This window comes from Coenobita brevimanus, chromosome 58 (assembly GCF_032717465.1).
Source record: "Coenobita brevimanus isolate Jiangsu-jjx chromosome 58, ASM3271746v2, whole genome shotgun sequence".
Classification (NCBI taxonomy): Eukaryota; Metazoa; Arthropoda; class Malacostraca; order Decapoda; family Coenobitidae; genus Coenobita; species Coenobita brevimanus.
Genome location: NC_137011.1, coordinates 5,620,536 through 5,633,035, shown reverse-complemented (window position 1 = coordinate 5,633,035; position 12,500 = coordinate 5,620,536). Strand labels below are relative to the sequence as shown.

General features: G+C 46.4%; 1 protein-coding gene across 1 annotated transcript in view; it reads left to right on the top strand.

The window, feature by feature from the left end:
* Positions 1–11,655: 11,655 nt before the first annotated feature.
* The window catches only part of LOC145402543 (uncharacterized), a 250,105-nt gene continuing 249,260 nt past the window's right edge, over positions 11,656–12,500 (top strand). The window contains exon 1 of the mRNA XM_080274548.1: positions 11,656–12,500. This exon is cut by the window's right edge and continues 17 nt beyond it. Coding sequence (XP_080130674.1) covers positions 11,669–12,500 — 832 coding nt within the window. The 5' untranslated portion in view covers positions 11,656–11,668.

Here is a 12,500-nt window from a genome sequence, read left to right as displayed (position 1 = left end):
AGAGAGAGAATACTGTCACTGTCGCCTACACACAAATGTAATAAAGTACTAGACGACTAATTAAGAGAGAAATTAACGTGCTATATAAATAATCGTAAATACTATCAAGCATAATAAACAAGAGCTCGGGAAAGTTCATGAAAAATTATAGCATTCGGAAATTTGAAGCACTATCTAGCTCTCTGTCATGCGTAAAAATTATAGCTTTCGGAAATTCGAAGCAATATTTAGTTCTCCATCATGCAGTTGCCTTTGAAGTATTGTCTTGTTCTCTTTCATGCATTTGCCTCATAAGAAGCATAAGAGACGCGGGGCAGGCGTGTGTGATCAGCGTTTTTGCATGAGTAACAGTAGCTTATGTTAAAAATATACCCTAAACAAACCTTTTGGGTGGCGATCCTTACTGGCCACATCCCTTTGGAGCGCCTCAGCCCACTAAACCAGGCGTCAGTTTGCTTGTCTTGTTACCACCCAGCGTAGTAATCGGTTTTCTGGGCCACTAGAAACCATTTGGCTTTAAATTAGTGTGGAATGAGTAGAATTTGGCTCACTGTTATCTTGTTTTTGTTTTTTCTTGGAGGGAATTATTTGCGGGCTCCTGGCCTTTGGTTCCTTCTTCCTTGCATAAAAAAAAAAAAATGGTGAGCGCCTCCATCTGCCATAAACTTTAAAATACTACAAAGCTAAGAGGAAAATGTCGAAGGTGAAAAGGGAGTGAATACAGCTTAGGTAAAACTGTCTTTTGTTATATTCCCAGAGTTTATTTTTGGTCCCCCCTCCCCTCCCCTCTGCCTTTCTGTGTGTGTCAGGGGTGAGGGGTATGGATAAATATAGGTAGGGGTCGTAGGGTGAGGAAGATAGTGTAGTGGCAGGGAGGGAGAGGGGGAGTATTTGTGTTTGTGTGTTGCTGTGTGGGGTGTGTGAGCTAGATAGGAATTAGAGGTTTGAGAGAGAGAGAGAGAGAGAGAGAGAGAGAGAGAGAGAGAGAGAGAGAGGGAGAGAGAGAGAGAGATGAGGAGGTTGCTTCATGAATGGCGACAGAAAACGAATACACAGAAAAATAGACACTAGATAGAATGCATAGGCTATTTATACAAAGAAAAGAAAAAGTGAAGGAGAGAGAGCAACGTGGGATGAAGGAATGAATAAGTGAATGAAAATGGGAAGGAGGGAGGAAGGAAGGAGATAGAAAATACAGGAAAACAAGGAGGAAGGAATAGTAAAAAAAAAGAAAGGGGAATGTAAGGAAGGTAGAGAATAAAGGAGGATGGATAAAGGAAGAAAATAAAGGAGGAAGATGAAAAAAAAAATTGAAAGGAAAAGAATATAAGAAAATCAAGATCAGGAACTGTATTGATTTTGAGAGTTTTTATGTATTATTATTATTATTATTATTATTATTATTATTATTGTTATTATTATTATTGTGGATGTGGAGTGAGAGCGAGGTGTTCTCTCTCTCTCTCTCTCTCTCTCTCTCTCTCTCTCTCTCACACACACACACACACACACACACACACACACACACACACACACACACACACACACACACACACACACACACACACACACACACACACACACACACACACACACACACACACGGACCCTCCCAGCTATCCCTTTGTGAGCCTTTGCAGCCTCACCCTCCCCTTCCCTTTGTCAGAGCCCCCTCCTCTCTCTCTCTCTCTCTCTCTCTCTCTCTCTCTCTCTCTCTCTCTCTCTCTCTCTCTCTCTCTCTCTCTCTCTCTCTCTCTCTCTCATATAATCTTTTCGTCCCGTCCCAGCCCTCCCTTTCCTTTCCCACATTAATTCCCTTTCATTCCTCTACTTTTTTCCCTCCCCTCCCCTCCCCTTCTGTCTTCTCCCCAGTTTCCCTTCCTTCTCTCCTGTTAGCTTCTCTCTCCTTCTTTCTCTCTTTCACAGCAGTCCTTTCTCCTCCCCTCCCCTCCTCTCCCCTTCACTCTCCTCCCCTCGCTTGGCCAGTTCCCTCCTTGCCTCCCTCCAGTCAGTCATTTTCCCCTCGTCCTCCCCTCCCTCTCCTCTCTTACTCACTCCCCATGTCACCCCTCTATCATTCCTCCCCTCTGACTTATTCCTCCCTATTTCCTCCCCTCCCTCTTCCCTCTTCTCTCCTCTTACCCTCTCTTCCTCTCCCCTTCCCCTCTCACCCTGTCTTTCCTCCCTATTTCCGCCTCTCCTTCTCCCTTCTCACTCCCCTCTCCCCCTACCATCTCTTCCCCTCCCTTTCCCCTCCCTCACTCATTCTTTACTCTCTCATACTCCTCTTTCTCTCCCCTCTCTCTTTCTTCCCCTTATCCATTAACTCTTTTCTCCCTCCCCCCTTCTTCCCCTCCCTTTCCCCTTAGTCACTCCCCTCATTCTTCCTCCCACTCCTCCCATCTCATTTCCCTCAAGCTTCACAGTCTCTCTCCTTTTCTCCCCTTGCTCATTTTTCCCCTCACTCTTCCCTCCCTCCTCCTCTCACACTTTACTATTTTCCCCTCACTCACTTCTCTCTTACTCTTCTTTCTTTCCTCATTCTTATATTTTTCACTCCATACTTCTTCTCCCCTCTCTCTCTCTCTCTCTCTCTCCCCCTCCTAATTTCTATTCCTCATTGTTATTTATTCTCTTTTTCTTTTGTTTTTTCTCCTGTTTCCTTCCTCCTTTATTTTCTTTAATTCGTAATCCTGTTTCTCAATTTTCTTTCTTAACTCATTTGTTTTTTTTTATTATTATTATTTTTTTTTAAATCTCGCATTTTCTTGTTTTTAGGTTTGTGTAATATGAATCAGTTTCTATCGTCATTTTCCTTCCGTTTCCTTCATGCCTTTTCCTCTCTTATCTTTGCAGCTCCACCTCCTTTCCTGCACCTCCCCTCCCCTCCCCTCCCCTCTGCGTGCTTCATCCCTACATCTCTTCCTTGCCTAGTAGTCATCCATTCCTTCCCTAATGCCTATCTTCCTCTTCCCTTCCCTCTCCTCCTCCTCCCCCTCCCTTCCCCTCCCTCTTTCCCTCCCTTCCCCTCCGTAATGCCTATCTTCTTCTTCCCCTCCCTCTCCCCCTTCCTTCCCCCTCTCCACATCTTTTCTGGTACCTCTTTTCCTTTCTCGTTCCTCCTCCTCTCTCCCCTCCTCGATCTTCTGCCCCCTTTCTCTCCCCCTTCTCCCCTCTATGCCTCCCCTTCCTTCATCAATCTCCCACACTCCCCTCATGTTTCTTCCTTCTCATTCTTCCTATCCTCTCTTCCCTCTCACTCCCCTCCCTATCTCTTCCTCCTCCTCTCTCTTCCTCTCCCTCTCCCTGTCATTATTTTGTATCCCCATCCCACGTCCTCTCCTCCCTCTGTCCCTCTCGTCTCTTTCCTCCCCCTTCCCCCCTGTTCTCCCTCCATCCTTTCCCTTCCCTCCATCCCATCCTTCTTCTCCCTCCCTTTCATCTTTCCCACTTTCCGTCTTCTCGCCCTTCCATCTCTTTCTCCCTCTCCTCCCCTCCCCCCCCCTCTTAATTCTTTCCTCCCTTTTGCCTCCCTTTCTTATTATCTCCTTTTTTCTCTCCATCACTTCCCCTCTGTCAATTCACCCCCATCTCTCTCTCTCTCTCTCTCTCTCTCTCTCTCTCTCTCTCTCTCTCTCTCTCTCTCTCTCTCTCTCTAATGGATTTCACTCCCCTCTTGTTCTCACCACATCTCCCCTCCAGTAAATCCTCCTCCTCCTCCTCCTCCTCCTCCTCCACTCATTAATATACTTGTATATTCCTCCCTTATATCCTCCTCTCTCTCATATCCCAATTTCTGTCAACATTTTGCTCTCTCTCTCTCTCTCTCTCTCTCTCTCTCTCTCTCTCTCTCTCTCTCTCTCTCTCTCTCCACCTCTTCATTTTCCTTCCCTCCATTCCCTTCCCTCATGTCATTCCCTTTTCTCGTCTGTCATAATCGGCCTCCCATCCTCCTCTCTCTCTTCTCTTCCTCTCTATTTCACCCTACCCTACCCTACCCTACCCTACCCTACCCTACCCTACCCTACCCTACTCAACCCAACCCAACCCAACCCAACCCAACCCAACCCTACCCTACCCTACCCTACCCTACCCTACCCTACCCTACCCTACCCTACCCTACCCTACCCTACTCAACCCAACCCAACCCAACGCAACCCAACCCAACCCAACCCTACCCTACCCTTCCCTTCCCTTCCCTTCCCTTCCCTTCCCTACCCTACCCTACCCTACCCTACCCTACCCTACCCTACCCTACCCTACCCTTCTTTTCCCTTCTCTTCTTTTCTCATCCCATTTCCATCCATGCTCTGCCCATTTCCTTTTCTTCACTTTTATCTTCGCTTTCATCTTTTCCAACTCTTCCCTTCGCTTCTCCTCCCTTCCTGTCTTCCCTTCGCTTTTCCTCCCTTCCTATCTTCCCTCCCCTCCCCTCCCCTCCCCTCCCCTCCCCTCCCCTCCCCCAAGACAAACTAACCGTAGAAACTTGAGAGGGGAATGGTAATGAGTACCTTTGAGGGGATTGAAGAGGCACTGTAACTCCCCTCGATCCATCCCCTCTTCCATCCATCTCCCCTCTTTACCCTCTCTCCCTCCCCCCTTTTTTCTTTCCCTTCCTTCATCCTCTTTTTCCCCTCTTCCATCCTCCTCCTTTTCCCTTTCTCTTCATCCTCTTGTACCCCTTCTCTCTTTCTCTCTTTTCCCCTATTCCTTTTTTTACCCCATTCCTTCCTCCTCCTCTTCCCCACTTCCTGTATACTTCATTTCCCCTCTTCCTCCATCCTCTCTTTCCCCCCTTCCTTCATTGCCCTTTTTCCCCTTCATCCTTCATCCTGTCTTCCTCTCTTCGTTTTTTCACTTTCCCCATTTCCTATATTTCTTTCTCCCCTTCTTCCTTCTGCTTCTCATCCTGCCCTTTCGTCTTCTCTTTTGCCCTCCTTCCCTTCCCTCTTTCTCCCCCTTCTCCCTTCCCCCTCTCTCTCTCACCCCCCTTCTTCCCTCCATCCCTTCCTTCATCATATCTTTTTCCTTCTGCCTTTCCTCCCTTCCATATTCTCTCTCCCTTCTTCCCCCTTTTCTTACCACCCTCCATCTTCTCTGTCCCCCCCTCGCCTTTCTTTGTCTTTCTTTTCACTTCGGTTTCCTCCTCTCTCTCCCCCTCTCCCTCCACTCTCTCCCCCTCTTCCCTCCTCTCTCCTCCTCTTCCCTCCTCTCTCTCTCCCCCCTTTCCCTGCTGTCACTCCCCTTTTTCCTCCCTTTCTTTGTCTGTTTTTCACTCCTCTTCCCCCTCTCTCTCCCCCCATTCCCTCCTCTCTCCCCCCTTCCCTCCTTTCTCCCCCCTTCCCTCCTTTCTCCCCCCTTCCCTCCTTTCTCCCCTCCTTTCCCTCCTCTCACTTCCCCTTTTCCTCCCTTTCTTTGTCTCTCTTTTCACTCCTCTTCGCTCCTCTCTCTCCCCCCCTTCCCTCATGTCCCTACCCTCCCTTCCCTCCTCTCTCTCCCCCCTCCTTCCCTCCATCCCTCACCCCCATTCATTTCCCATAGGAGCCTCTGAGCTGTGGAAGATGAGGATGGATTTGGTGTCTGTTGTGTATATTAAGGAAAGAAGTAGTTTATAGTTTGCCTTGTGTTTGGACCTGTTTGAGTTTGTGTTAGAGAGAGAGAGAGAGAGAGAGAGAGAGAGAGAGAAAGTGGGGGGGGAAGGAGGGAAGGTAGAGAAGGGAGGGAGGAATGAAGAAGGGAAGGAGCAAATGAGGACATGAAGAAGGGAGAGGATGAGAGAGAGAGAGGGAGAGAGAGAGAGAGAGAGAGAGAAACAGACAGACAGACAGACAGATAGATAGAGAGTGGGAGAAAGAGAGATGTTGAAGGATGAGGAGGAGGAGGAGGAGGAGGAAGGGAGAGAAGGTAGAAAAGGGAGGGAGGAATGGAGAAGGGAAGAAGTTAGAGGAGAGTTTTTTTTCCTAGGCACTTCTTAGGGACTTAAGATGCACACTAAACTTCTTAAAATTCTCGTGTATTTATAAGTAATTCGAAGTTGCCTAATTTCTTTTAAGTAATTTTAGGGAGACTACTGTGTTTATTGGTAATCTTTAGGGGTAACTGATTTATCGCCTTCCTTCCTTTAATAATCAGGCGTTCGTAAAAAGATTGGGGATGGGAGGAGGGGTGGGGAGGAGGGGAGAGAGGGGGTGGGTGAGTAGGAAGGGTGGGCAGAGAGGAGGTTTGAGAGAGAGAGAGAGAGGGGGAGGGAGGGGAATTGTAAGTGTAGGGGAAAAGGAAAGTGAGAAGGAGTAAGAAGAGAGGAAGTTGAAGGTGCTAGGAGAAAGAGAGAGAGAGAGAGAGAGAGAGAGAGAGAGAGAGAGAGAGAGAAAGGGAGGGGGGAGTCCAAGTGGAATAACTGCATTACACCCAGCTGGACGGGGGGGAGGGGGAGGGGGAGGGAAAGGAGGGGAGAAGAGATGGAAAGAAGGGAGGGAACAGAAGAAGAGAGGAGGGAAGAAGGGAGACGGAAGGGAGAAGAAGTTGAAGGAAGAAATGCGGGGGTTGGAGGTGAGGGAGGGGGAACAAGAGAGAAGATAAAGGAAGAAAGAAAAGGGAGGGAAAGAGGGGGGAAAGAAGGGAGAGGAGGGGAAAGGTAGAAGTGGTTTGAAAAGGTGAATGCAAAAGAGGTGGAGAATAAGATGGGGTTTGGAGGGAAGAAGGGATAAGAGAGAGAGAGAGAGAGAGGAACATGACTGAGTGAAGTTCCTCCTCTTTTAATTTTCTCTCCCTCTCCTCTCGTCTCTCTTCTCTCTCCCATCTTTCCCCTTTCCTTTCTTACCTCACTTTCTCTCCCTTTCCCCTCCCTTCCCTCCTTTCCCCCTCAGTCTCCCCTCTTATCCGTTCCCCCTTTCCTTCACCATACCTCTATCTCTGCCTCTCTCCTTCATTCCCCCTCCTTCTCCCTCTCCTCTCATCTCTCTGCCTCTCTCCTTCATTCCCCCTCCTTCTCCCTCTCCTCTCATCTCTCTGCCTCTCTCCTTCACTCCCCCTCATTCTCCCTCTCCTCTCATCTCCCTCCCCTCTTTTTTTCCCCTCATTCCCCATGTTTTCTCTCCCCTTCAGTATATTTTCCCTTCAGTAATAACCTACTTCTCCTTCCCATATTTTTTCTCTGTAATTTTCCTCCTCTCTCAGTAATATTCCTCTCAGTATTTTCTCGTCTTGTGCATGTATATTGAGGGTAGGGAGAGAGCGCACACACACACACACACACACACACTCTCTCTCTCTCTCTCTCTCTCTCTCTCTCTCTCTCTCTCTCTCTCTCTCTCTCTCTCTCTCTCTCATTATTCCCCTTTCATGTGCATATACTGATGGTGGAGACAAAGATTGAAATTGTTTGTCATTGGGTAGGGGGGCTAGGGTGAGGGTGTGGGTAGGGGTGAAGGAATGGGGGTGAGGGTGAGGGTGGGGGGGATGGGGGTGGGGTGAGGGGAGGGAGCAGTGTCCATCCCCCCGTACTACCCACCTACATTTTTTTCCCCTCTCCTGTAGCGACAACAACAACAACAACAACTACAGCAATAACGGTGATAACAATAGTAATAACATCAACACTAGTAATAACTAGCGATAACGAAGTAACAGCTATAAATAAAAAGAACAGTAATAACAGTAACAGTAATAATGAAAGTAACAGAGTGACTACGTAAGGAAAATAAAGTTAGAACGGTAAAATGTTAAAAGTAAAGTGTTAATAACTAGATTGCCTTCGAGACGGGTGCCAACCGCCCGCTTGTGGTAGGATTACTATTATCCCAGTGACCTAGCGCTGTTTTATCGCTAGGTTAGAAAGCACACTAGCACTTCGTCCTTACTGTTTTTCCTGTATGTATTGAGAAGATCGTCTGTATCGTGCCACGTCTGTCTATCTATCTATCTATTTGTCTGTCTGTCTGTTTATTGGTGTGTGTCTTTCGTACCTCGATTTATACACAAATTACTCCGTCTGTCCATATCTATCTCATATCTGTCTCTCCATCAACATATCTCTCCACCTTTATCTCTGTCTCCCAATCAGCATATCTATCTAGCCATTTTTCTCTCTCTCCATCAGCATATCTATCTTTTCTTATCTCATTATCAACCTATCTCTCTTTCGATCTTTCTCTGTCTCTCCATCAACATATCTATCCATCCATCTATCGCCTGACGCCTTATCCCATACGAAAAATCCACACACAAAACATTCAACTTGCATCTTCACTTCACTGGAATCCTTCAGTCTATCCCAATTCACTGTCTGCTCTCTCTCTCCTTCCTTCCTTCAGTCTTCCCATTTCTCCTTCATACTCTCCTTTTCCTACTCCTTCAAACTCTCCATCTCATTCTCAATCAGACTCTCCTTCTCCTTCAAACTCTTCTTGTCCATCACACTCTTCTTCACCTTCTCGAGCAAACTCTTCTTCTCCTTCAGTCTCTCCTTCTCCTCCTCGGTCAAACTCTCCATCTGCTCCTTCAAACTCTCCTTCTTCTCGATCAAACTTCTCCTTCAAATTCTCCTTCTCCTTCAAACTCTCCTTCTTCTCCTTCAAACTTTCCTTCTCCTTGGAAATTGAAATAATGGTAATCGTTCTGAAAGAGTTAATGTTGGGATTGTCTTGGTATGCCTTCCCTTGCGTTCCCTGGGGCCCCGTGCTATTGATCCATTGGGGCTGTTATTGAGAGAGAGAGAAAGAAAGAGAGAGAGCCAGCCTAGTGGAAGTTTGGCAATGATTTAGAAGTGGTGTGTGTTTGAGAGACTGGGCTCGAAGTTTGGGCGATAATTTAGAACTTTGTGTGTGTGTGTGTGTGTGTGTGTGTGTGTGTGTGTGTGTGTGTGTGTGTGTGAGAGAGAGAGAGAGAGAGAGAGAGAGAGAGAGAGAGAGAGTAAACACCTCTTTTGCCAATACCTCATCATCCAACATATATACCTATCATTAAACATTGTAAACATTCCCGCAGGATATTTTCAGGGCAAGGAAAAAAAATAAGCAAAACTATTCCAGTGAAACATAATATAGTCCTCCCCGAAAATAGACGTAAAGAAAACGTAACAGAAAACGTAGATGTAAACACAGTCAGAGAACGTATAGACAGAAGAAAAAAAAAGATATGTAATTAAGAAGAAATCATAATAAATAATACGAAAAAAGGCACGTAAACAATAGTAGAAATTATTGTCATAAAAATAAGAGAAACAAATATACTAGTTTAATAGGAAAGTTGAATTGGAATAGTGTCAGTGGCAAGTTAGGGTGGAGTACAAGGACATACTGTATATAAAACAAGACTGGGAAATACGGGCAAAAAATTAGAGTAAAAGATATACGAAGAATAGTCACAAGAAGAAGGATTATTTTGAAAAGTGGAAGAAGACAGTTCATTTGAGGAAAAGGAGCTGAAAATAAAAGAAAAAATATTGAAACAAGGGGGGCACAACTGGCAACCCGGAAAAGAAAAAAAAACTCATCTATAAGTAAAAGAGGACGAAAACAGGACTATAAGGTTTTTAAATTGGAATAATGAATGATAAAAACAGATAAAGAAAAAATCAACTAAAAAGATATGAAGAAAGCGCGAAAGCAAACAAGGAAAAGGATGGAGAAAGAGTAAGATAAAGAGGAGAGAGAGAGAAATAGGAACGCAGCAAAAAAGAGCAATGAACAAATAACAAAGAAAAGAGAGAAGAAGAAAGACACGAAACTGAGAAGAAAAAAAAAACTTCTCTTCCCATCTGTGTCTTTGTGATATTCATGAGAGAATGCGAGAGGACGGGGTCTGCTTTTGGTCCTGCGTCTGCTGCCTCTCTCACATGGCCTGTCTGCTCATCCGTGTCTGCTGAGAGTGAAGATAAGCAGAAGAGCCATTTAATCTGCTGTCTTGAGTCTGCTGTGTGTGGGGGTAAAGCAGAAGTGGAAATTGATAACTTGAAAAAAAAAGGAGAGGATTGAATTGGAGGAGTCTGCTCAGATTCTGCTGCGTTTATAAAGGAGAAGAGTAGAGGTTAGCAGAGAGCAGAAATTGATAACGAAACTAGGAGTAAAGAAATAAAGAACAGAAGAATTAAATGATAAGGAATAGGGGAAGAGAGGAAGTAGAAGGTAGAGAATAGAACAGAGGAAGTGAAAGATAGTCCGCTGATACTGTCACTAAAGCAGAAGTGTCTCTCGTCTGCTGTTAGAGTCTGCTGCGTTTTTCAGTAAAGCAGGGGAGAGCAGAAAGGCGTATATGTGTTTGTTGGCTCGTTAAATAAATTGGCTGGGTCGTTGTGTCTGCTGGCCCTTGTCTGCTTAGGCCGTCGATATAGTAGTTGTACCGCTTTGTTTGTCTGCCGTGAGAGTCTGCTGGGCTGGTCAGTAAGGCAGGGGAGCAGCAGAAATAGAAGTAGGAACCAGGAATAAAGAGAAACTGTGTTAGAGAAAGTAGAGTCTTCTGAAACTGCACATAACGCAGGAATTCGCTTTGTCTGCTTTTATGGTCTGCTGCGTTTGTCATTAAAGCAGTAGAGCGTACAAGTCTGCCTGGTTCTGCTGGGATTCTCGGTAAAGCACCAAAGAACTGCATGCAAGAATCTGCTCTCTGCTCCCTCAGTCATTAAATGCCGATTGAGAGAAGCAGGGCCTCTTTGTCTGCCTGGATCTGCTTGACCTCTTAGTATACCTACCAGGGAACTGTAGAAAAGAGTCTGCTTTCTGCTCCTTCAGTCAACATAATATCGTGACGTCTGTTGCTTCTGTGTCCAATTTGCCTGTAAAAGTATCGTGTGTTATGTGTTTGATGGAGTTTGTTTTCCTTGTCGATAAAGCACTTGAGTATTTGTGACTTCTGAAGCACTAGAATAATTGTCAGTGTCATAAAGCACTGGAATATATTTAACTGGTTCTCTTCCTCCTATCAGTGAAATACGAAGGATATTGTCTGTCCTGGAGCCATCATCTTCTACCTGTCGATAATCAATAAGGCTTTTTGTCTGCTCGAGTCTGCTGTCTAAAGGGATCTGGTGTCTGCTTAGTCCTGCATCCACCTCTCACGTCTGCCTCCTGGCCTTCTTATTCTTCTTGGTGGGGATTTGACAGCCAGGATGGAGTCTACGAGCTGTGATAGTGTGGTGAGGCGCTGTGGAATGCTGTGTGGTTCAATGCAAGAATTTAAGGAGAGAGTGTGTCCTGTGATTTAGTGCTCTGATAGACGGAGGGAGGAGAGACTGAAGGAGGAGAAAGAACACACACACACACACACACTTAGACGGGGAAAGGACAGATAGGCATATATACCATGTTGTCCAATGGCAGGATTAAAGAACAGATTGTGTATTGTGATTTAACGGTTCGATAGACAGACAGACAGACGGGTGCTAAAAAGACGAATACAGCCACAGAGGAGTGACAGAGAAGAGGCGATACGTGGACCCAGAAAGAGAAGGCTAAAATACCATGGTCTTGAGTTGGTTTACTGCGATATAGTGCTTGGATAAACACTGAGGCTCTAAAAGGACAGGTACACAGAACAAACTGACACAGAAGAGACAGATGCAGACACAGTAAGCAGACACAGAAGAGACATAAAAGATAAAAGCAAAATCCGGAAAAAGAACAACCACAGACCAACCAACAGACACTTGAAGAACACAGGAAGAACAGACAAGATGGCGCCAATGTTCTGCACGAAGCTCTTTCCTTGGAGCAAATCTGCGAAGAACAAGAAGGAATCCAGTGCCAGACCCGCCTTGGACACGGTTTATCCTGAGCCACAAGAGGAGGGGGAGGCGTGCCCCTACTGGACCCACGTTCAGTGTAACCCGCCGTCTGGAAGCGCCCCTTCAAGTCGCTCTCACACCCCTACCCATACCCCTCTCTTGCCTCCTACGAATCCTGCAAGCCCAGTGCACCACCAGCCCGTTTGTAGAAGCCCGGTCTCGAATCGACGCGCCGCCCATCACCGTAGTCACCAAGTTAAGTGTGGGGGTGAGGGTCCTTATTATAACCCCACCTATAACAACCCCTACAACTCCTCTACGGGTCCTAACAGCCCTGTTGGACATGGAAGCCCCGTTCACTTCACCCCAATTCATCATAGTAATCACAGTTCGTCACACAGCAGCCCAGTACACCCCATACCTGGCTACAGTAACTCGGTACAGCACAGTACGGGACACCCATCATACAGCTCAGGCAGCCAGTGTAGTTTAAGCTATCATGGACCTGGATTCCAGGCCCCTCACAGTAGCCATAACCATCACAGTAGCCCCCATGGGTCAGGATACAATAGCCCAGCCCATCATACATCCGGATACAATAGCCCACATGCGTCCGGATACAATAGCCCACATGCGTCCGGATTCAACAGCCCAGTGCCCCACGCCTCCGGATATAATAGCCCGGCTCACCAGCATTCGGGCTATAATACGCCAGGGCACCACACTTCAGGGTACAATAGCCCGCATGCATCGGGATTTAATAGCCCAGTGCCACACCACT